At 33.3% G+C, this 24,767-nt stretch overlaps 4 protein-coding genes across 4 annotated transcripts in view; 1 reads left to right on the forward strand and 3 right to left on the reverse strand.

Annotated features, from left to right (window-relative positions):
* Cals (calsyntenin 1) overlaps positions 1 to 24,767 on the forward strand; it is a 210,058-nt gene that overhangs the window by 85,560 nt on the left and 99,731 nt on the right. The gene's annotated exons all lie outside the window — the stretch shown is intronic.
* On the reverse strand, positions 435 to 4,826 carry LOC149477763 (uncharacterized). The gene is made up of 3 exons (XM_089710384.1): positions 4,749 to 4,826; positions 1,114 to 1,317; positions 435 to 638 (listed from the first exon to the last, which is right to left on the reverse strand). The coding sequence occupies exons 1-3, from the start codon at positions 4,758 to 4,760 to the stop codon at positions 480 to 482; spliced, it is 375 nt and encodes a 124-aa protein (XP_089566510.1). The 5' UTR covers positions 4,761 to 4,826; the 3' UTR covers positions 435 to 479.
* LOC149477764 (uncharacterized) lies at positions 7,858 to 9,653 on the reverse strand. The gene is made up of 3 exons (XM_089710383.1): positions 9,624 to 9,653; positions 8,959 to 9,303; positions 7,858 to 8,055 (listed from the first exon to the last, which is right to left on the reverse strand). Exons 1-3 carry the CDS (start codon positions 9,633 to 9,635, stop codon positions 7,897 to 7,899), a joined length of 516 nt encoding a protein of 171 aa, XP_089566509.1. The 5' UTR covers positions 9,636 to 9,653; the 3' UTR covers positions 7,858 to 7,896.
* On the reverse strand, positions 12,927 to 15,308 carry LOC149477765 (uncharacterized). The gene is made up of 3 exons (XM_089710380.1): positions 15,227 to 15,308; positions 13,444 to 14,184; positions 12,927 to 13,125 (listed from the first exon to the last, which is right to left on the reverse strand). The coding sequence occupies exons 1-3, from the start codon at positions 15,236 to 15,238 to the stop codon at positions 12,967 to 12,969; spliced, it is 912 nt and encodes a 303-aa protein (XP_089566506.1). The 5' UTR covers positions 15,239 to 15,308; the 3' UTR covers positions 12,927 to 12,966.

A 24,767-nucleotide genomic window follows, 5' to 3' on the forward strand; every position in this document is an offset into this window, starting at 1 on the left:
CACGAGCCGGTGTGAAATGAGTGAACGTTTTCGACGAGGTATTTCGCTCTTCATTTAGTGATATTTTACAGGAGAGGCATCGTTGCTGTAATTAACACTGGAAACGAAAAACTTGAACGAGCTTTGAAATAAGGCACTGTGAGTCTGTGAAGGATAGCGCGTGGAATTTGATTTAAACGTTTGCTGTTAAATGTTTTTTTTTTCTATAGTTGCATTACGTGAAAATAAATGCAGTACTTTTTTCTGAAAATTGTACTTTATGTACGTGTGTCCATTGTAATATATTCCTCGAACTTTTATGCTGACGCTACTTTTAAGTATTTGACTGAAGTTTGATATGATGATAAAACAATTTAAGGTTTTAGTTGTATACGTACAGGTGTCATTGTAATTTCAAAGGGTATATTTATGTGGTAGGGTACAAAAACACAAAATTAACAAACAAAAACAAAACATTTATTTCATCAACAATTCTCGTCTTACATCATATTCTCGCCTTCGATACCCTGGCCATATGAATTACCGTAATTGCCCAAGCCTCTATTGTAGCCGTTGTACCCGTTAGCGCCGTACCCTAAGTTGTTGTACCCTTGACCGCCGCCCATGTTGTGGTATCCAGAATCTTCGCTCTGTTGTATCTGTGAAACAATCATAATATAACGGATATCTTTGTGATTGTGTGTTGATAAAAGGTACAATACTAGCACATACATGCGATAGCGTTAAGGTTTTGTATTTTTCGATTTATGACCTAGAATTAGTTTTTATGGTCTGTTTTGGAAAAACGACTGCTTATTTCGTTACAATCAATAGATTGAAATTTTTCATTTAGAGATGAAGGAAATTTTTCTAACACGTCATAGATACAAGTGTGGAAACATTATTGCTCAATCTAAACAGGATAAGATGATTTCTGGACCTCTGTAGCTGGTACTTGGATGCTTGTAGCCGTAATATGTATCTCCGTTTTGCCTTATTTTATGTATCGTTACTAAATTAAATGTACGTTTTGGTTTAATTGCTGTAAGTACAATGAATAATTTTGTTTAAATAAATAAATAAATAAGTCCTGATTGAAGAAAAATGTGACTTTATCATTTCAATAATACTTACATTGCTAATCCTCCTGTTGTGTGCACCAATGTTGTGATATCCGCCCATACCAGAATTCTGGTAGCCCATGTTAGATTGTCCGCCCAGGCCATTTGCGTATTCTTGGTTTCCATACCCTCCGCCGTGCAAGAAATTTCTGAAAACCTGACCCAAGCCGAATAGTTGGGCCTGCGATGCCACGACGCAAGTGAGCACGAGAATCAACTGTAATTTCAATCATAATATAAATAAATAGCTTACCGCCCACGGCTTCCTTCGCCCGCTTTGTCTAAAACGTAATAAATTATACAGGGTTACAGGTTAAGTCGACCTATTCCTGTTAAGAGCGTGTAGTAGGGGTCAAAACAAACTGATTTGATCATATAATACCATATCCAAAAGTTAGCCGTTGAAGAGTTATTGCAATTTTAATTTTTTTCTTGAAAATGCCACTTTATCTTCGCATTTAGCGTTTAATTTTTTATTTTACTTATTTGGTCTGGGTTTTTTTGAGTTTTTATGTAAAGGTTGAGTTAAACAATAATTCTCAGCAATAAAAATCCATATCGCTGCAAACAATTCAAAGAAATGGCTTTTAAACTAAAAATAATAACATTAAAATAATTAAGTTAACTCGTTTTAAGCAAAGATATTGAAAAAAATCTCTATGAAAATGTGTCTGCAGATGTTTTTAAAAACATGTGCATGTTCTTAGCTATGTAAAAAGGTATAATAACCTCAGGTAGCATTCGTAGATTCCAAGAAATCGGGGATAAACTTGGTATGGGGAAATAATTCTTAGAATAGCTCATTAACATCGGTCTAGTTATTATCTGCCTATGCGAACAATAAAGGGTTGTGCCGCGTGATTATGATGTCTCACTCACACGCTGCAACTATCTCGCTTCCACCTACTGGAGAGAGCGAGCAAGGTGATGGACGAAGTTGTATGGGGCGAAGGATGCCGCTTTGTATTTTTTAGTCTGCTTATGTGATTCGTCCGTAGTAGATGCGATTTCTGTGCTCCTCTGTGTATTGACATTTGACAACGAGACTTGGCTTTCTTTTTGGACTGATTTTCTTCCGATTCTGTGACCGTGGCTCGAAACTGGACTGATTTTTGCTTGCGATTTGAATTTTCAATATGAGTTCGTATACTAACTAAGAATATGCTGACATTTTGATGTGTTACGGGTTTTGTCAAGGTGTATCTGCACATGCTCGTGCGGAATACATGACCCGCTATCCTGACCGTCGTGCACCAGATGTTAGTGTCTTCGAAGGGACCTATCGTCGCCTTAGAGAAACTGGTTCGATTCTAAGACGACGAACAGACGTTGGTCGGCCATCTGTCCGGGATGAGGAAGACGAAGAGGAAAATGAAATTAAGCGATTTTTTCGAATGGATCCCACGACATCAACAAACATTGTTGCCCGAGAACTTGGTCTGTCTCAGTGGAAAGTATGGTTCACAATGAACACTTCAGGATATTACCCATATCACTACACGCCCGTGCACGTGATGGAAGAAGGAGATCCTTTAAGAAGACTAGATTTTTGTAGATTCATGTTGAATGCGGATCTGGAAAACCCCTCGTTTTTCAAAAAAAATTTATGGACAGATGAGTCCAAATTTGATCAAGACGGTATCACAAACTACCATAACGCTCACTATTGGGCTCCGAAAGCACGTGGCAATCCTAACAAGAAGAATCCAAAAAAATCACAAAGACGATTCAGTCTTAATGTGTGGATGGGGATAATTTCAAATAAATTAATTGGACCATACTTACTTCCGGACAACCTAAATGGTGAAAATTATGAGACCTTTCTGCGCCAACATTTAAACGACCTACTTGAAGACATACCCCTGACTTTGTTAAGAGACATGTGGTTCCAACATGATGGCTGCCCTGCACATTACAGAAGAAGTGTTAGAGAATGGTTAGACATCAACTATCCAAACAGATGGATCGGAAGAGGTGGGCCCATACCATGGCCGGCTAGAAGTCCAGACCTAACCCCCATGGACTTTTACGTATGGGGGCATATGAAGAATCTGGTGTACAATGAGCCGAACCCGATTCCATCTGTTGATATTTTACGACAAAAAATTATCGATGCAGCCAATAAGATGAGGAACCAATTAACAACTGGGGTAGTCAAGAGTTCTCTGCGGAAAAGGTTTCGAATATGTGTTCGCAATAGAGGAAGACATATTGAGCAGGAACTGTAAAGTTTTTAAGAAAAATAAATTATGACAAAATTTATTCTGATGTTGTACTTTACTAACACTGTCCCATGTTTATCCCCGATTTCTTGGAATCTACGAATGCTACCTGAGGTTATTATACCTTTTTACATAGCTAAGAACATGCACATGTTTTTAAAAACATCTGCAGACACATTTTCATAGAGATTTTTTTCAATATCTTTGCTTAAAACGAGTTAACTTAATTATTTTAATGTTATTATTTTTAGTTTAAAAGCCATTTCTTTGAATTGTTTGCAGCGATATGGATTTTTATTGCTGAGAATTATTGTTTAACTCAACCTTTACATAAAAACTCAAAAAAACCCAGACCAAATAAGTAAAATAAAAAATTAAACGCTAAATGCGAAGATAAAGTGGCATTTTCAAGAAAAAAATTAAAATTGCAATAACTCTTCAACGGCTAACTTTTGGATATGGTATTACAGTCAAAGTTCCTTATTCGCACTTCCTTCATTCGCGGTTTCACTATTCGCGGGTGGAAAAAATGCGACCTAATTTCTATATTCGCGGCCCAAAATTCTTAATTCGCGGATCGAATCGGTACATCGGTACATACATATATGTATTTACCTAAATAAAAATCAATTGTTATCCTTAGAAAACGCCTGAACTACAACTACGAATTTATAATGTCGACTAAAAAACGAGTAAAAAGTGCTAAGCCATTGCCTAACCCTGAAGATAATACCTAATTAAATGGTAATTAATAAATATGTATGGTCAAAAATTTCAATAAAACTGATTTCTTTATGTATTTGCTTCCTTATTTCGTCACCTAGGAACGTATCCCCTATAACCCCATACAAATTACCATTCCATATTCACGGTTTCTCTATTCGCGGCACATTTACGGAACCTATTGCCCGCGAATAAAGAACTTTTACTGTATATGATCAAATCAGTTTGTTTTGACCCCTACTACACGCTCTTAACAGGAATAGGTCGACTTAACCTGTAACCCTGTATACTAAAACCTTCTTCTTAAATCACTCTATCTGTTAAAAACATAATTAAATCTAATGCTAGATGAAAACGGAATAAATATACCTATATTGGACTAATTCGAAACTGGATACCTGGTTTTTTAGGCACGAATTACAACTTTTCAGTTAAGGAGTTATCTGGTCTTCTTTCGTTTGGGCTTAATTTGATTGTGAATATTAGATTACCTAAGAGCCGTGGGACTGAATTAAATAAAAACAGTGACCGGAGATAATTACGAGCAGACTAAATTGGTATAAAATAAAATAACATTCGAAAGGTTGAATGTTATCTACACTTGGTAATTGTAAAAAATATTGAGGACTTAAAGAAGTTTGAAAAAAATCGGATCTGTGTTAAACTTTTCGTTAAATTTTTTTAATAAAAAAATTACACTTACAGCGAGCTTCATGTTGAACGGTTCTTACGAATTAATGCTTAATTTGTTAGAAACTACGTTATATAGTGTAGATAATAAATTATAGGACGTATTATCTAATTAATTTAAAGATAAAAAACAATTAATAAACGATTAAAAAATGTCCCACTACTAGCGTATTTAGGCGGATTCCACTTAGGCGTCGTTAAGAAATCACACTGAAGTAGATTACATAAACCACATCAGTTATATAAAAGCCTAATTATTCTATTATATAATGGAATTCAGTACAAAGTATAAAGTAAAATTCTGAATCTAATGGTTCTGTCGGTCACGACTGACGAACATATGATATTATGTATTTTTGTAGTACAACCCTATATTTTTTTAGTTTTCGTCTTAAAAAATACTAGGTGAATGTGTGTAGGTACCTATTTCACATATTTACCTAGTGCTATTTTATGATCGATGACGACTGTGCACAAAAGCAAATACAGAGAAAATAAAATAAATTGAAAAACGTTTCAAACATACCTTGATCTAAAACATACTCCTGCCTCAGTCGAATCAAAAGCATACAAGCAGAAAAATAATTTATTTTCCAACAATTTTCAACCAGCAACTAACTCAAGGTTTTAAAAATTTGTGGGTATAAACGAAACAGCGTTACGTCCGCCAAAGAGTAGCTAACGTCGAGTGTCGACCCTATTATAAAAATAATTCGACGTTGAATAATTAAGTTTATGTCCGTTCCTTTCTTTTTCAAGTTTTTTCTTATAGAAGAAAGAAACAAGCTAGTGGTTTATATTGGTTTAAAAATTAAAGGATAATCGGATTTTGAACAAATTTAAAAATAGATTGATTAATTAGAAATTTAAATTTCGACGACCAAGGGTGGTAGGTAGATGGTGATTTAAATATTGTGAGACTACCCTCAATATGTTTTTTTTGCTTGTTATTTAAGTTATTTGGTGTTTATATTGTTTATAACACATCATATAAAATGAATATTACCTAAATAAAGAAACGGAAATGCTAAAAAGGTAGATGCTATTCGATGCATGATTTAAAAGTCAATTATTTGAGGATTTGTCACCAATCACACACGGGATTTGGAATTTCAAAAGGAACGCAGGATAAGCTCAAGGATAATATGAAACTAACAAGAATATTTTCCTTTCCTCGGTGATAAGTTGCTTATGTAGTACGTATAGTGTTGTTTTTTGTTAATTAAATTTTGTATAATTGTGTTATAGCAATGATATTTTGTTATATTACATGAAATATAAATGATATATAATGAAATATAAATAACAACATAACTCTACACATCAATTTATTATCTACTAGCGGTCCGCCCCGGCTTCGCCCGTGGTAAATAATATTTACGTTTTCTCTACATAAGAACCATCCTCGTACTTCAAGGAATATAATTAAAAAAAGAATTATCGAAATCGGTTCAGCCGTTCTCGAGTTATGCGCTTACCAACACATTTTGCGATTCATTTTTATTTATTATCTATTCCTAAATCATATGATACAGATAATTTGGAAAATCCAAAAGTGCACGCCTCATAATTTTTTAATAAATATTTATTAATTATTATTTTTGTTTATTTAATAACAATTAAACCACATCGAATCAGACCCTGAAAAATGAAAGGGTTCTATTCCTGAGCATACTCAAGCGTAAGAGAAAAAAAAAGACTCGATTAGTAAAGTATTTCGGTCGCTATCGTGTTAACAAGAAAAAGGATCCGCACATACAGACACACGGACGTCCAAGACAGAACTTTTTTAAACTGTTTTTTAACTAGTTTAAATAACAAAAATGACATCAAAAATATCATGAACGTTAAAAATAGTGTTTTTTCTTAATATGTGTGTGTATGTATTATCTTACAAGTGCAATGTATGATACATAAAGACATTTTAAGTTTGAAAAATCAGATGTTTTGCGCGAAGTTACAGTAGTACCCACCTCAACGCTTCGCTTATGAGGCATGCAATAAAAGATTTCTTTGTGTATAAGTAAAAGGTAGCATTATTTGTTATCCGTTGTAAATAACAATAGGTAAATGGAAAGTTCATGTTGTCATAAATATAGTATACCTATTATCTAAAATATTAATTTACGTTTAATTCTGAACTACAATTATAACTTTTGCATAAATAATTAATTGTTCCAGACATAAAATTTCACAAATAGCACACAAAGAAAATATTACTTATAATTTTATTAAATTAATAGTTTTAATTCATTCGAGTAGAAATGGCGGGGCTATCTTTCGTCTGCAACGTTCTACGGTGGCGTTAATAAATTAAGCAATTTAATTTAATTGCAAATGAGACTAAAAGTCTGTAAAAGCTCAGCTTTGTCTCGGTCGTGGAGTTAACCGTCCGATATAGAAGACATTATTTTAAGGAATATTTTAAAGTATTATTTGTCTTTTGTTGTTAGGTTATATTGTATATTTGAGTGTGTGAATTGTGTTTTTCTGCTTGCTCAATAAGCATTGCTGATATTTATAAATAACTAGACTTCCGCCCGTGGCTTCGCCCGCGTCTTCAAAGGAAAATCCGTATAGTTCCCGTTCCCGTGGGATTTCCGGGATAAAAACTATCCTATGTGTTAAACTAAGTTACCCTCTATATATGAGCTAAATTTCATTGTAATCGGTTCAGTTGAATTTGCGTGAAAGAGTAACAAACAAACACACATACACATCCTTAAAAACTTTCGCATTTATAATATTAGTAGGATTAAATTTCATAAATTTACCAAATAGCTGCTAACTAACAACGCGACTGTTTTTCACAGGCCCTTTTTACACGCTTTATATTAGCTTCACCTGTATGTTTGTTTGTAACCGACTTCTTTGGGCGCAATTTTGACCCACTTTAAACGGCCAGATTTCGTTCAAACTTTGTAGATTTATTGAGGACCGATATACACTAATTTGATAAAATTTTCTATTTTTTTTAGTTCGGTTTTCTATAAAAAGCGTGTTTTTTAGTTTTTTTTAACTATTATTATTATTAAAACGTTTAAACGTCATCTACAGTATATTTGCATATAACTTAGATATAATAATTTAATAGGCAAATTAATGAACAAAACAATAACGAATAAAAATAATAGTTTATTTCCATCTCGAGGTTTTATATTTTATGCGATCAAGGCTTGCTGGTCGCCCGCACCGAAGTTGTTGCCAAACTGCGAATCGCCGTTCTGGTAGCGGCTGAAGCCGCGACCAGCCAGCGCAGCTTTGTCGAATGCAGTACTACCGCCTATGTTGTGGGTCTCGTCGCTTTCTACGTGGTTTATCTGGAGAGAAAGACGTGGGTAAAGTGGGTGGTGCTATGAAATATAGTGATGGTTAAGTTAGTAAGAGATGAGTGTTGAGTTAAATGCATAATAAAAACCGGCCAAGTGCGAGTCGGGCTCGCGCACAAAGGGTTCCGTAGCAGCAAATATAATAAATTACAGTTAAATCAACCTATCTCAAAAACTATAAGAGATACTTTGATCAAACCAAAAATCGTTGAAAGAGTTAATTAGCATGCATCACCTCTATTTTTTTTAGAATTTTATACCCCGTAGTTATAAAAATAGAGGGGGGGGGACATACTTTTTACGACTTTGAGAGCTGATATCTCAAAAACCGTTCACTTTAAGAAAAATGTTTTTTAGAAAACTTTATATCATTTTAAAAGACCTTTCCATTGATACCCCACACGGGTATGTACATCGAAAAAAAAAATTTCATCCCTCAGTTACATGTATGGGGGGCCCCACCCCCAATTCTTTTTTTTACTATTTAGTGTCATATTTTTGTAGCGGTTCATACAACACATATTCCCATCAAATTTCATCACTGTAGTACTTATAGTTTCCGAGTAAATCGGCTGTGACAGACGGACAGACGGACAGACGGACAGACGGACATGACGAAACTATAAGGGTTCCGTTTTTGCCATTTTGGCTACGGAACCCTAAAAAGGCATTGAAAAGACAGGGGTCGTGAGTAAAGTGGGTGATAGGTAAATATTTTATGTGTTTTTGTTTATTCAAATAAGAGGGTGATAAATAGCGGCAAGTATTTTGTTTTAAGAGGATTTTTGTATAAGTTTAAAGACTTTTCTGTTTTAAGCGAAATTAAGCTCTTTGGCTATCTAAAAGTTGTTAGTGCGAACAATAGTTTTATTATATATAAATGTATATACTCACGGAAGTTTTACTAGTATGGTGAGATCCGATGTTGTGGAAGTTGCTTTCGCCAGCGATACGCGCGGCCTGCAAGCCGAGGCCGGACTCGCCGTTGGCCAAGCTCTGACGACCGTACTGGCCGCCGTGAGCGAAGTTATCTTTCATCATACCGGTACCCAGACCGGTACCCAAACCGGTACCCAAACCGGTACCAATATCAGTGCCAATATCGTCTAAGCCTGACCCTAAATCAGACCCAATACCCAACCCGGTCCCAATAATTCCTGTCGTATCGTCATCCAAACCAAATCGGTTAAATAACGGTGTAGCTTCTAGTGCTAAAAAGCAGCTTAATAACGCGACAATCTGTAAATAAAAGTAATATTTAGTCGCGTAATATTTCTGATTTGTATGAAATCCTACATAAATTAACGTTCATAAGACGGATCGTTAATATTATTGTACATCTTTTATCATAATATCGAAATTTCCGTTGAACAAGTTGAATTTTTCAAGTTTTGTTTTAACAGAGTAACATACATTCATACAAAGTAAACTTTATAATATAGATTTTAAGATATTTAAGATATCCTAAACATTATTCAAATCGAACATCTCAAGTTTTTTTTTCTAAACAATATTGTTTAACACAAATAAATTAATAATAACAATAAAAAAAAACTTACAGTATACTTCATAGTGCTGTCTCTTCGGAGGACGAGGTTTCAATGTGCCACACACAAAAATAATTTACCTTTATATTGTATGTCATTAGCTTACATTTTGCAATATATTTAGTTGAATTAATTAATAAACAATTTTACGTGATTCCTTGATATGTTTTTAACCGGTTACGTGGCTAAACAGTTACAAAAAATCATGTTGTCTTATAATTAGTAATTACATAAATATCGAAAAATATTCGATAATTAGTAGTTAATTTCCAAATTAACATTTCTTAGATCATTCAACATTAGGTATCTACGTTTGTCGCGGAAGAATTCTAACAAATACCCGCGGCCCCATCATTAAAGCGGCTCGACGGAACACAGTGGGGTTTTAGTCGGTAAGAATCCGACATAACCCACGGCTCCTTCCCCGGGGGCCGTGGGTATCTTTGGAAGATTTCCCCACTATAAAAAAAAGGTATCTACGTTTAATTCCATCTTTTTCTTACTTATCTTTAGTATAGTTGCTTAAATATTTTTTGAGTAACATGTAAAATACTATCTAAATCTAGAAAATTTTGAAGCTCATTAGTACCGTTGTAAATTTTTATCTTTTTGTGGTGTAATTAATAGACAATAACCGCTAATGAAGATTTAAACTAGTCCTATTATATTTAGCCGTAGCAACAACTGAAAATTTCTTTTATTCATTAAATCAACATACAAAGCCACAAATGTCTATTTGATGTTATTTTAAATTGTAGCGCACCTTTAATTTTCTTTTAATATACCTAAAGAGTTATTTATTACTGACCCCGTTTTTAATACATTAAACAACCGTGAAACCTAAAATAATTGCTTAAACGTTAAACCCTTTTAAAACTTAGATTCATTTGCAAACAACGGCTATTAAAATCAGAAATGTTTTCTACGGTTTTGCCGTACTGTAAGTAGGCTACTCTGGAATCAGTGGTCGCCATTTTTTTTTTTTGTAAGCCGTAGTGGCCGACTTAACAGCATCATAAGGTTCGGTGAGCATTTTTATTCGAAAAACATTTGTTTTGCGTTCTTAATGTATTATTTAAACCCGTGACCCGTCTCGTCTTTTTGTGTTCTTTTTGTATTTTGTACTGAGGTCATTTAAATTTTAAGCAAATAGAAAAAAAAGCAAAGATCTCTACGTGAATTAAATTTACTATGTACTAAGATCTGAGTTGACAAGAAATTTCTACAGAGTGATACAGGCCGATTAAGAAGAGCTGGAACGTAAACACATTCACACATTGCACATGTGTAGTGTCTATGAAGACGCGCGCGGCGTGCCGTCATACTGCATACGCATCATGAAAAGTCTGCCCATCTCTCTCGCGCGCAGATTACCTAGCTTATGAGAGTGAAGGGGACAATTATTGTTTTTATTTTGCAATTGTTTATAAATACAGGGTGATGTAATTTAAACAAAGACGTTAGGTATACTACTAACTATATTCGACGAGATAACTACTTCGCGGCACGCGGATTAGAAAATTTTTGTACTTTACCTAGGTTAAATTATGTAACAATTTAAAAAGTTTTGTAAACTAAATGTAAACACAGTAAGTTAAAATTTTCATACATAGCTGAACAATACAGCTTTTATTGTAATGTAGCCTTATCTCTTACGTGCTAGGGTTTCGCTTGTATTGTATTGGGAGTGAGCGCACGTGTTATTTGTATTGTTTATATCGTTATTTTTAATATGACATGAAATTTAATTATTATTTGATAATTGAATGATTATGACAATAAAATTGATTAGGTATGAGAATAAATAATTAAGTTCATCGATTGAGTTACTTTTAAATTGTAATTTTACATATAAGTTATGAGAGCTTTCATATTATCTATAACGCACCCATTTTACAATTCAAGTCTAGGTAGGTACACTAGAATCGCATTTATTTTTGAAAAAAACATACTGTATAGTAAAATTGCATAAGTGTGAGTACTGTGAACATGTCAGCTTTCCTTAATCGACCAGTAGTAGGTAGGTACTGAAATGTACACTAATTTTAATGTGTACATAATGTACAATGAACTGTTTAAAAAAACACCCATTAACAACCGTTTAAATTTAAGTAGGTACCTACATCAGTGCAAAATACTAAAATAATATATTTTGTAACGTAGTCCATATTCATTTTCCGTGAAAAATATTTCATCATACTTTCATTATTAAATATTATTCTGAAAATCGTGAGCAAATTAACGTTTATTATAATTTTCCTTTATTTTTTTACTGGTACGGACGGTGGATGTTTTCGTTATAAATTTAAAATTAATTTTAAACATCGGTTTTCTGTGTGACACAAGATAATTACATTATAATAATTTTAAACAATGGTAAGTAATTATTTATTACGGGATATGTCCGCATTTATTTGTAGTATAAACAGAAAACTTTAATTGATTTTAGGCAGTTAGTTCACAGTTCGTTATAAAAATCAGAAATAAAAAAACTCATTGGTACCGATTTTGATTGTCTGTATAAATTTTGCATTAGTTTTCAACTGTCCTATTAATACAGACTGGTTATAAGGTCAAAAAAATACAATGTACCTGAAAAGAACCCGATACATATGATAGCTTCACCTTATCGCATCCTAAATAGAAAATAGTCGGAAACCAGTAAAGATGTGGGACAAATACCGAAGGTTCTTCACCTCACACTATCTTAAAGATACTAGGGATTTTTCTACAGCCCTCAAGTGAGGTAATTTGCAATCTCTTACTTGGGAATTAGGTTAGTTTTCCATCGTTGTTACAAGGATGCGAGGTGCAGTCACTTAATTATGTCTCGTTAAGATTTATTGTATCTATGAATATTATTATGAAATTTTTTGTCGTGTAGAAAGGTAAGGATTTGTAGAAGGTTGAATTATGAAAATATTTTGTCGTGTAGTATTGTGATATTTTTGAACAGTACTGTAGATTGACATATTAGTCCCTACTAAAATATGAACGTTAATATTATGTCTGTTACATCAAAACCACTGAACCGTGAGGAAGGACGTAGGCTACTTAAAAAAAACGACGAATGACGTAAAACGACGGAAACGCGGACGAAGTCGCGGGCAAAAGCTAGTAACAATAAATAAAGCACTCTATTCGAAAACTGTCATTCAATGACTCAATTTCCTACCGTTCAAGCGCCATCTACCGACTGTATATTTGTAGGTATATTATCATAATTATCATCTTCTTTATCTTATTATTATAATTATAATAATTTGATTTTATTATAATAATTTGATAATTATATAGAAACAAAACAAAAACGAATTAAAATAATAGTTTATTTCCAATCTCGAGTTTTTCTATTTTATCCAATCAAGCCTTGCTGGTTGCCCGCACCGTAGTTGTTGCCGTATTGTGAAGCTCCGTTCAGGTAGTGGCCGTAGCCACCACCAGCGGCCCCAGCTTGGTTGAACCCGGTACCACCGCCAATGTTGTGGGTCTCGTCGTTTTCTACGTTGTTGACCTGGAGAGAAAGACGTGGGTAAAGTGGGTGGTGCTAAGAAAGAATAGATAGATGAGTGTTGAGTTAAACTCGTAAGAGGCAATGAAAAGACAGGGGTCGTGAGTAAAGTGCGTGGTGATAGGTAAATATTATGTGTTTTTGGTTATTTAAATATGAGGATGATAAATAGCGGTGAGTATTTTGTTTGAAGAGAAGTTTGGTTATAACTTGTCTTTTGTTTTTTAATGAATGATGCTATTTCAAGCGAAACTAAGCTCTTTGGCCATCTAGAAGTTGTTAGTGCGACAATAGTTTTATTATATAGATGTATATACTCACAGAAGATTGACTAGTATGGTGAGATCCGATGTTGTGGAAGTTGCCTCCGCCAGCGCTCTGCGCTGCCTGCGAGCCGAGACCGGACGCACCGTTGGCCAAGCTCTGTCCACCGTACTGGCCGCCGTGAGCGAAATTACTCTCACTCTGTTCAGGAATCATGCCTCCATTCATCATTCCAGCGCCCATCCCGTTGACCATACCGTTGCCCATGCCGTTCATCATACCGTTGCCCATGCCGTTCATCATACCGTTGCCCATACCGTTCATCATCCCGTTGCCCATACCGTTCATCATACCGGTACCAATACCATTTCCCATACCGGTTCCAATATCGTTCATCATACCGGTGCCCATGCCAGTTCCCATACCGGTGCCCATACCGTTCATCATACCGGTACCCATGCCAGTTCCTATACCGGTGCCAACACCGTTCATCATACCGGTACCCACGCCAGTTCCCATACCGGTGCCAATACCGTTCATCATACCGGTACCCATACCAGTTCCCATACCGGTGCCTATACCGTTCATCATACCGGTACCCATGCCAGTTCCTATACCGGTGCCAATACCGTTCATCATACCGGTACCCACGCCAGTTCCCATACCGGTGCCAATACCGTTCATCATACCGGTACCCATACCAGTTCCCATCCCAGTCCTCATACCTGTACCCAAACCAAATCGGTTAAATAACGGTGTAGCTTCTAGTGCTAAAAAGCAGCTTAATAACGTGACAATCTGTAAAGAAAATGAATATTTAATCTTAAAGATATATTATGTATCTACTACTTACTAAATTTAATTTATTTAAAGTTCGTATGACGGTTCGTTGAAATCATGTTTAATCTTCATAATAATCATCATCATCATTACATTTACATAGTATAAAACAAAGTCGCCTTTTCTGTCCCTATGTCCCCGTGTATGCTTAAATCTTTAAAACTACGCCACGGATTTTGATGCGGTTTTTTTAATAGATAGAGCGATTCAAGAGGAAGGTTGTAGTATATAATTTATTAGGTTTTAGACAAAGCGGGCGAAGCCGCGGGCGGTAAGCTAGTTTATTAATTATTATAATATCGAAATTTCCGTTGACACCAATTGAATTTTTCAAGTTTTGTTTTGACACTGTTACAAACACTCGTACAAATTAAGCTTTAGATATCCTAAACATTATTCGAATCGAACATCTTTTTGAAGTGAAACTTCTTTATCGGGGTTGGGAAAAAAATTAGTGTAACATTTTTTCGTTACGCGTGACATTCCGTTACGCGCCATCTTATTCTTATCGACGTAAGTTGCATATAGTAAATTATTTTTTGAAAAATAAGGTCATAAAGAAGTTTCACTTCCTACGTGTGTACACTAGTACACGCACACATTTTTTTAAACAATATTGTTTAACATAAATCTATACATATAATAAATCTGTAGAAGGGTCAATTCTGTACATTGAAAATATTGAAAAAATAAATAGCAGGGGGTGTTACTGGATTGATACCAAACCCAAATATGTGATTAAAAAAATTTTTGTCTGTCTGTCTGTCTGTCTGTCTGTATGTGAAGGCATCACGTGAAAACTAACGGTTCGATTTCGATGAAACTTGGTACTATTATATGTACCTTATTATCCTGGGCATAAAATAGGATACTTTTTATCCCGGGAAAATACATAGAAAAACAATAAATAATATTTTTCTTAATTGTTCGGCGCGGACGGAGTCGCGGGCGGAAGCTAGTATTAAATAAGTTAATAATATCAATAAAAAAATAAACTTACAGTATACTTCATAGTGCTGTCTATTCGGAGGACGAGGTTTTAATGTGCCACACACAAAAATAATATACCTTTATATTTGATGTCATTAGCTTAATACATTTTCCAATATATTTAGTTGAAATAATTAATAAACAATTATACGTGATTCCTATTCATCAACTTGCGTAGATTTGTAAATTAAAAGCAAAGGGATCAGGGTTAATCTATTCCGTGTATTATATTGCATTTTCCTAATTTATGGGATATCCCCTTAATGCTCTAATCGATTTAAATATGTATTTAAACTTAGAAAAAATCGTGTTTTGTCTTATAATTACATAAGCATCGAAAAATATGGGATAATAGTTTCCAAATTAACATTTTATAGATCAGCTTTTTCTTACTTATCTTTAAATATTTTTTGAGTTACATGTAAATGTGTTTGAGTACATGTAGTATGATGTAAAAGACATCAAAATATTCTAACTAAGATTTGTTTAAATCAATTTATTGCCTTATATTGAAGCTCACTAGTACCGTTGTACATTTTTATCTATTTGTGGTGTAATTAATAGATAATAACCGCTAATGAAGATTTAAAGTAGTCCTATTATATGCTGTAGCAACAACTGATAATTTATTTGATTCATTAAGGGCCGATTTTTCAATGCTTGGATAAAACTTATCCGTCCACTAAAGTATTACACGATAATATTAAAATGTCACGTAAACTGTCAAATACGGGCAATTAGAATACGTTTTTAAAATGGTAGTTTTATACATTATTCGACGAATAAGTTTTAACCAAGGATTGAAAAATCAGCCCTAAATATAACAAATGTCTATTCGATGTTATTTTTAATCGTAAGGCACCTTTAAAAATTCTTAAACATACCTACAAAATTATTACTGACCCCGTTTTTAATATATTAAACAACCGTGAAACCTAAAATAATTGCTTAAACGTTAAACCCTTTTAAAACTTAGATTCATTTGCAAACAACGCTGAAATTGCTCGTAAAACAATATTCCTATTTTGTCGTTTATTTACTCGGCTATTAAAATCAGAAATTTTGCCGTACTGTAAGTAGGCTGCTCTGGAATCAGTGGTCGCCATTTTTACACGCTTTATATTAGCTTCACCTGTATGTTTGTAAGTTTGTAACCGACTTCTTTGGGCGCGATTTTGACCCACTTTAAACGGCCAGATTTCGTTCAAACTTTGTAGATTTATTGAGGACCGATGACAATACAATAATTTGATAAAATAAATAATAGTTAAAAAAGAATAAAAAAACACGCGTTTTATAGAAAACCGAACTAAAAGCGTGTTTTTTAGTTTTTTTTAACTATTATTATTTATTTTGTAAGCCGTAGTGGCCGACTTAACAACATCATAAGGTTCGGTGAGCGTTTTTATTCGAAAAATGTTTGTTTTGCGTTCTTAATTTTTTATTTAAACCAGTGACCCGTCTCGTCTTGGTTAAGTGTATTGTTTTTTTTGTATTTTGTACTGAGGTAATTTAAATTTTAAGCAAATAGGTATATCACGAGTTTTATGATTTATTCGAGCTTTGTATAAAATAAGTTCTCTACGTGAATAAAATGAAATGTACGTACGTATGGGTACTTAAATGTACACTAATTTTAATGTGTTTTACAACTTAAAGCACATTGTACAACGAACCGTTTAAAAAAAAGTAAAGGTACGTTGGCAACGTGTTCCCCACTTGAAAAAAAAGAAAAAAAACGTTGGCAACCGTTTAACTTTAAGTAGTTATCATCAGAGCAAAATAATAAAATATATTTTGTAACGTAGTCCATATTTAATATTTATTTTCTGTGAAAAATATTTCATTAATCTTTCATTATTAAATATTATTCTGAAATCGTGAGCAAATTAACGTTTATTATAATTTTCCCTTTATTTTGTTACAGGTACGGACGGTGGATGTTTTCATTATAAATTTAAAATTAATTTTAAACATGTGTGTTCTCTGTGACACGATTGTAACGAAGATAATTACATTATTTTAATTTTAAACAATATTTCGGTAAGTAATTATTAATTACAGGAATATATCCGCGTTTATCTGTAGTATAAACAGAAAGCTTTAATGTCTTTTAGGCAGTTAGTTATAAAAAATCAGAAATAAAAACAAAACTAATTTGTAGCGATTTTGTCTGTCCGTATAAAATTTGCATTAGTTTTCAACTGTCCTATTAAAATAAAGAAATACAATATACATATTATAAACCTCAAAAGCACCCGATACATATGATAGCTTCATCTTATCGCATCCTAAATAGAAAATAGTCGGAAACCAGTAAAGATGTGGGACAAATACCGAAGGTTCTTCACCTCACACTATCTTAATGATAGGGTTTTTTCTACAGCCCTCAAGTGAGGTAATTTGCACTCTATTACCTTGGAAGTAGGTTAGTTTTACATCGCTGTAGTTGCAAGGATGCGAGGTGCAGTCACTTAATTATGTCTCGTAAAGATTTATGCATCGAAATTGTTGTATCTATGAATATTATTATGAAAATATTTTGTCGTGTAGAAAGGTGAAGATTTAAATATATTTAAATAAATATTGGACATCCTTTGAACATGTTTTTAACTATTTTTCGAAGTGTTTTACAGCTAAATGAATCTTTCTGATACAAATATTTGTAATATTTATTTTTTCGAACTAAAAAATTCTATCAGGTCATCTTGATAAGAATCCAAAGTCAATAGCGCAATTTCTACTTATAATTATTTGAAGTGATTGTTTTAACAAAATCGATTCAGAAGAGCTTCTCCCAGAATAACTAAAGTTCGAATTGTGAAAATTGATTGAACGATTTGTGTAGGCAGATACATTAATATTTTAAAACTTTTTTGTTTGTTATTTCACGATTTAAGTCACGTGCCAAAGCAGAACAATTGATGGCAGTTAGCAACAGAATAATTGTATTTGTTTTATTCAAAAGGTTTATCTTAACTGTTTCGCTTATCGATGCCCATTAGGCGGGACAGGTGAAACTCATTTATAACTCGACTGATAAATAACTGGATGATTTATTAATTAATAAGAAGTGTACGGTACTGTGGAAATTGTGATATAATTTTTCTTGTATGAAACTTTGAATGTATTAACATAGTAATGATGTACATATCTGGATGTTGTAAGAATTTACGTAGTTGCAAGTGACCCTGACCAATACGGTTAAATATGTCTCAGTTCGATATAATTTAGAAGAAAACTCTGAACAAACATTGTTTAAATATTGGTTGTTTATACGTCTCTTTTTACTCTTGTTACATGTGTTTTTCTAATATTGCTGTTGTTTTTCAGAATCAGAAAATTTAATTTTCCATCAGTAACAATAAAGGCTTTGAGAATGGGGCCTTTTCATGTCTCAAAATGTTAACAGATTTCCTTGTGTACTATTAAATAAAACAAAAAAAAAATGGCGTAACAAAAAATACATTCTTCAAAAAGTTTCTACATCGTATCTCGGATCTGGCCAAAGCTATTTATATTCGTTAAAAAAGATCGTAAAGAAACATTGTTTAAGTGAGTTTAACAAAACTTGAGATTAGAGGAAAATTCAGAGTGTCTCATTAGTGCTAAGAATATTCCAGTACTTCTGGTTTTCTTATAAAACTCGGAATAGTGCTCAACTTATATACTAAGAGAACAATGTAAGCTAAAGCATACTATGTTGCAAATTGCGATATAAAAAGAACACTAATTTTTAGTTTGAAATGGCAACAATGCACCTAAAAAGATAGGAAAGACAAAGAGGTTCTCACAAAGTAGATATATCAGATAAAATAATTAATAAAGAAACACATCATCTTCAAAGAAAAGTAAAAATAACATTGACAATTGACGGAGACCAGCAGCATCCTTTAAAAAGGTATATTCGCTTCGACTGATAAAGAGGATGTCATTTTTAAGGCAGATGGAAAAAGATCAATATCGTAGGTGACGAAAAAGGAATAGGATGATATAAATAGGCATCTGTAGATTATGTCTCTGCTATTTATGAACCTATACCTAGCGATATAAAGATGCATTGATAGTGCATGCCAATTCAACCCTTATGACTGAATAATAAGATCACATCTTCATAGTTTTTTTCTGTATACAATCGTAGGTACAAAAATCGTTTCCTTTCCAATTGGATATGGTAATACATATTAATATAAGATCAAAAGTTGTAAGTGTAAGCTGGAATTTTGGTATACATATCTATGACTTGAAATATTAAACGAGTGCTTTGTTAGGTGTGACAAAACGATTGAAGTACATATAAATAAATATATCGCCCAAAATTTCCACGTGTCGCGTTTCAGCCGATCAATGGGTTCATCGTTGAATCGACTTTGAACTCCACCCACGCTTAAAACTTAAACGCACCTATTTATAGCACCGGTCATTGATACAGCCTTTGTGCTTTGTATTTTCCAATTTTGTGTATTCTCCATTATTCTCTTTACAGACGATTTTCAATTTCGATGTTTCTTTTGATTCGTGACGAGTCATGGAAAATTTGGGTGTCTGATTTGAAATAGGTTCAATATTATGTCTGTGATGTTTCTATTTATTTTATTCGATAATAAAAAAATCGTACTATTTCAAGACCGTCAAAGAATTGGTCCTTCGAGTCGGATGAATTACATATGTAGCATAATCCTACCGTTTTAAAGAGACAATGGAAGATATAAATTCCTCACTACACACGCAACTTCTAAAAGATACCGTATAATCAAACACTTTGAAGATTAAATTACTAAAGCGATTTATATTCGTGAAACAAGAGTATGATAAGGAAACTTGGTTTAATGAGTTTTGGAAAGCTGTGGAGTGAAGGTAAATTTCGGTCTTGTCGTCTCATTATCGTTTAGCTGGATTTGACTGTTTTCAACTTTGTGGCTGGAAAACTTGTTTGCATTGTTGTAAAGTACAAAAAACGGTATCCATTTTTGCGGTATTGAGGATTTTTAATTTTTATAGATTCTTACTTTAACATCTTCAGGCTATACCTAATACTCCTGTACCGACATCGATTTTATAGTAGTAGCAGGAGATTAAATTATAAATTAAAATACTAAGTACTTAAACTGTTAATTTATATTTAAATGTAGTCTGTAGATATAACTACAATAATATACAGCCAAACAATATCAGTGTACTTCCGATATCATAATAAATGTACAAATACCAAGCCCATACACTCTTGAAACTGTCGTTCATACAGAATTATTAATGCCACACACCCGTAAATAATTTTTGCTGACAATTTAATTGTTTCAGGGATGGACAGGGGTATAATACCCCTGTCTGTTTCTAAAACAATGACACTTTCTGCATACGTGGTTTGAGATTCCTTATTTGGCGCACGGATTTTAATATTTTAGTGCTCAAAATTGTGTTCTGTTGTTCGTATTTATGAATAAATAGGGAATACTACTTCTCTTCAACGGTTATTGATTTTGTAATGTATGAATTAATGAATATTATTATTTAGGTAAGGATAATAACTGGGCGTTGGTTATTTCATCTTATGTAAATAGTCACAAGCCCTTATATTATTTAAAAATTCCAATATATTCATTAATATTGCCGTCACGATGACTATTCGAGCGGAACAAATATTACGCCTGAACAAATTGTTAACGCAAAGCGTGACGAATAATATTTGCTATTCTATTCCTCGAAGGCGCTACGATTTTGCTTTTACGTTTAACTTGTGGAGTCTCGCAGAACAGTATAACTTGGAGATGGAGCTTTAGTTTGTGCTTTTAGTCGTAGATAAAGCCATTTAGTAAAGCTAAAACTGTTATTGGTTGTTTGTTTAAATGAAAACTTGGTTTATGCTTTATTCATTTGTACCTACCTAAACACAATGAAGACGTCTTTTAAATTATACCTACAGTTTTTTTTATTGCAATAATATGTGAGATGACGGAATATCTTTTTTATTTTCTGTTTGACTTAAACCTAAAGGAAAGGTATAGCAGCAAATCTGTAAAAGCAAATAGGTGTAATAATTGAGATTGCTAGCTCGAATTAACAGTAGTTACTAGAGATTAATCTTATGTTATTGCCTAGGGTTAGACTTCAGAGCAATCGTTAAGATGTGATGAGCGAAATGAATCAACAGTTATAGCTCACTATTCTCGAAAATGACAGCCTTATGTTTATCATTTTGTATTGAAGCTGATACATAGTTGTTTGAATGTTTGTTTTTTATTTAATTTAAATCTAAAATCTGAATATCTACAGTATTACAATGTTTTTTTATCAATGTTCAGTCGACAGACAATCATCTATTGCACTTATATGTAAATGCAATAATTAACACAGTATTGAGCCACATGTATACCCAATTAAATAATTTCTTAACTAGGAAGCACAAAGATTTTCCGTAGGCATCAAATGATAACATACTATTCTGCAGTATTCATTAAAAAATTTGCTTAAACATAATTTTAGACACAGCATAGCGTAATGGCGGTTTCGCGTGACAGCGGTCCGTGAAATGCGCAGTTATCCGCCTCCATTTCGCATTTTGTAAAACGTATTTCGGGACCCAGGGTCGCGGACTTGGGGTCTGTATAATCTCTCAAGTTTCAGCTTTATTGCCTTACATGGCCAATGGGCTAGAGAACTAACTAATGGTGACTTATTTTTATTCCACTAGTGTGGAATGTGATAGTTTATGAGGATAATGGAAGTTTGGCACTCTAACGAAAAAATAGGTGGAGGAAATGCTATAGTTCCTTCTCTAAAATTGCTATTTATAACCACGTTAAAAACGTTAGTTGTGTCTTACATTTGAAGGTGGATGTTTGGCTCTCTTGGACGCAAAAATAGGTGAAATGCATTTTTCTATAACGGCGGTACATTTACATGAAAAGAACATGGAGATAGAGCGAGAGCAAGAGCTGTCGTGATCTTTTAGTGTAAACGAAAACTCGAAGCGAAATTTCAGTGTTGTTCACGCTGAAAATGTGAACTATATCTGTAGCATACGTACTCGAATTTCGCTAATCCATGTACTACTTCGGTAGCTCCGTGCGATTGTAGGTGGACTGATACATCGAGAGATCATGGTTCGATCCCGAGTAGGTCGGTAAATTTTATAAAGATTATGCATGTAGCACAGAGGATCCGGTTATATACTGATTCGTTCTGCAACAGCATGCTATAGAAAAGAAAGAATATTTACGCGAAGCTTTTCAATAGCTTTGGGTTGTGTACACTTTCGACATTCTCTTTTTATTTATTCAAAGAAATTGTTTATTTTTTTTCTTTAGTGTTTAATTCGAAGAAATAAATAGTTGCTTTTGTTTTTTCTTTTTAGTAGTAAAGCTTAATAACGTTATTTGTATTAAATATTTGTCTTATTTAATATTAAATAGCGCGTAATTATTGTCTGAACGAATTTCTCGGAAAATTTAATATGCCGGACTCAACAAAACGATGAGAATGCCGTTAATTAGCGAAGAGGTTATTTATTTATTAATAACGCTAATGCCTTTATTAAGTTTTGTTGTAAACAAAACGTAGAAGTTAGCGTGAATTTTATTTGTAATTACTGTATTATGACTTTGAACATAAAATATTTTTACTTACAACTTGACAATAAACAATAAAAAATCACTGCGATAAAATATCAATGGATATCGTTTCTAAATTGTTATAAAGCTCCAGTTAAGCTTATCCATATTTAATACTAGGTTTCCGCCCGCGGCTTCGCCCGCGCAGTCAAAGAAAAACCCGCATAGTTCCCGTTCCCGTGGGATTTCCGGGATTGCGTAATTTTCCCGGGATAATAAGTAGCCTATGTCTTTTCTCGAGTATCAAAATATCTCCATACCAAATTTCATGAAAATTGATTCAATAGTTTAGGTGTGATTGAGTAACTGACAGACAGAGTTACCTACCTACTTTCGCATTTTTAATATTAGTATGAATAAAATCAAGTGACTTTAAAATAGTATAATAATACCGTTTGTATTTGTGATTTTCGGATTAAATTTTGAAATTCTAAAACTTTGTTTTCCGAGATAGCTTTTTCGATGTACCGATTATATTGATGGGACGGTAAAAAATTGGCTTAAACTAAAACGATGTAGTTTCAGATTGTAAAAAAAATATCCACAGAAATAAATTAAGTGTTTAAATTAATCATTGCTTTTACGTGGAATAGCTGGATACACTAAGAATGCATGAGTTTGTACTTTGTATCTACCATGCAATATGAATGCGTGAGTTTGTATCTACCAGGCGACTACGGAAAACTTTGAATTCAACAATGAAATATCTTTCCAATTGCCTAAAAGCATAATTATTCACACGTGAATTATTATCATCCGCTGACGATTGTTACGTACGAATCCCGTACACCAATTACGGCTACAACATTGTAAAATTTCAGTTAAGCCCATTAAAAGTTGTACCTAGTTGTTGTTGGAGTGTTCGTGCGCGTGTCACTTGGCGGGAAATTTTATTATTTCTTCGCTTCTATTGGATTAATGAAATTATTGTTCAGTAACTGGCTAACGTGGTGTGTTAGTTCCGTTCTTTGTTGCATGTGCCGTTGCTGTGGCAACCGCCATTATGTAACAAACATTTAAGAATTTGTACGTTTTATTCATATACTCCATTGAAATGTTACATTTTTTAGGCCTAACCTTGCAGTTTTTAGAGGACGCAATTTTATGTTTTTGATGTGTAGGGGGGGTCAGTGAGTAGCTAAAACCAAGTTTGTGGGGTTGCCACCCTTGTCCCACGGCCGCCATCTTGAAAATAGCGGTTGAAATGGTTTTTACGATATATCTCTTAAACTATTTATCTGATAAAAAAAATTGTTAGCATTATTTGTTGCAAATTAAATTTTCTACAACTTTTGTCCAGTAACTTTTTGTCGTAGAACTATAAATAAAAAAGTTATAAGCGTAAACGTTCAGAAATTAGAGCTTTTTATATTTTTCAATAAAACTTTTTTTTATCATTTTACGAAGAAATGATATCAGACCATTTTTGTAGATTGTTTTTAGAGGAACAACTTTTATATACTACATTTTTTCATTACGTCAATAGCTAAGGTTTTACAGCGCTCTGAAGTGAGTACTATTTTTCAGTACTCCTAACTATACATATAATGGCTATTGGCTCTTTTCCCAGACTCCAGAACAATGGAAGCACACTGCAGAACATTTCAGCCCTGCTTTTCGACGTAAAAAAAAAACGCGCTTCCAGACTTCAAGTCAGTTCAGTCAATAATTAATTATTAATAATATTGCAAAATTAATTATTAATTATTAAAAATATTAAAAACAATTACTGATGACAAATTATTATTAGTACACACATAATATATGTATACTGTATAGTTAAGAGTACTGAAAAATAGTACTCACTTCGGAGCGCTGTAAAATCTTAGCTATTTACTTAATGAAAAAATGTTGTATGTAAAAGTTGTTCCTCGAAAAACAATCTACAAAAATGGTCTGATATCATTTCTTCGTAAAATGATAAAAAAAAGTTTTATTGAA

The sequence above is a fragment of the Colias philodice genome, chromosome 24 (genome assembly GCF_061535455.1).
Source record: "Colias philodice isolate Cphi_HAF_F1 chromosome 24, ilColPhil1 Martin Lab GWU primary, whole genome shotgun sequence".
NCBI classification, from domain to species: domain Eukaryota; kingdom Metazoa; phylum Arthropoda; class Insecta; order Lepidoptera; family Pieridae; genus Colias; species Colias philodice.

Coding starts and splice junctions, on each gene's coding strand:
- LOC149477763 (XM_089710384.1), bottom strand. Junction 639..1,113: donor ACAACAGGAGGATTAGCAAT/GTAAGTATTATT, acceptor ATTGTTTCACAG/ATACAACAGAGCGAAGATTC.
- LOC149477764 (XM_089710383.1), bottom strand. Junction 8,056..8,958: donor ACCATACTAGTAAAACTTCC/GTGAGTATATAC, acceptor CTTTCTCTCCAG/ATAAACCACGTAGAAAGCGA.
- LOC149477765 (XM_089710380.1), bottom strand. Junction 13,126..13,443: donor ACCATACTAGTCAATCTTCT/GTGAGTATATAC, acceptor CTTTCTCTCCAG/GTCAACAACGTAGAAAACGA.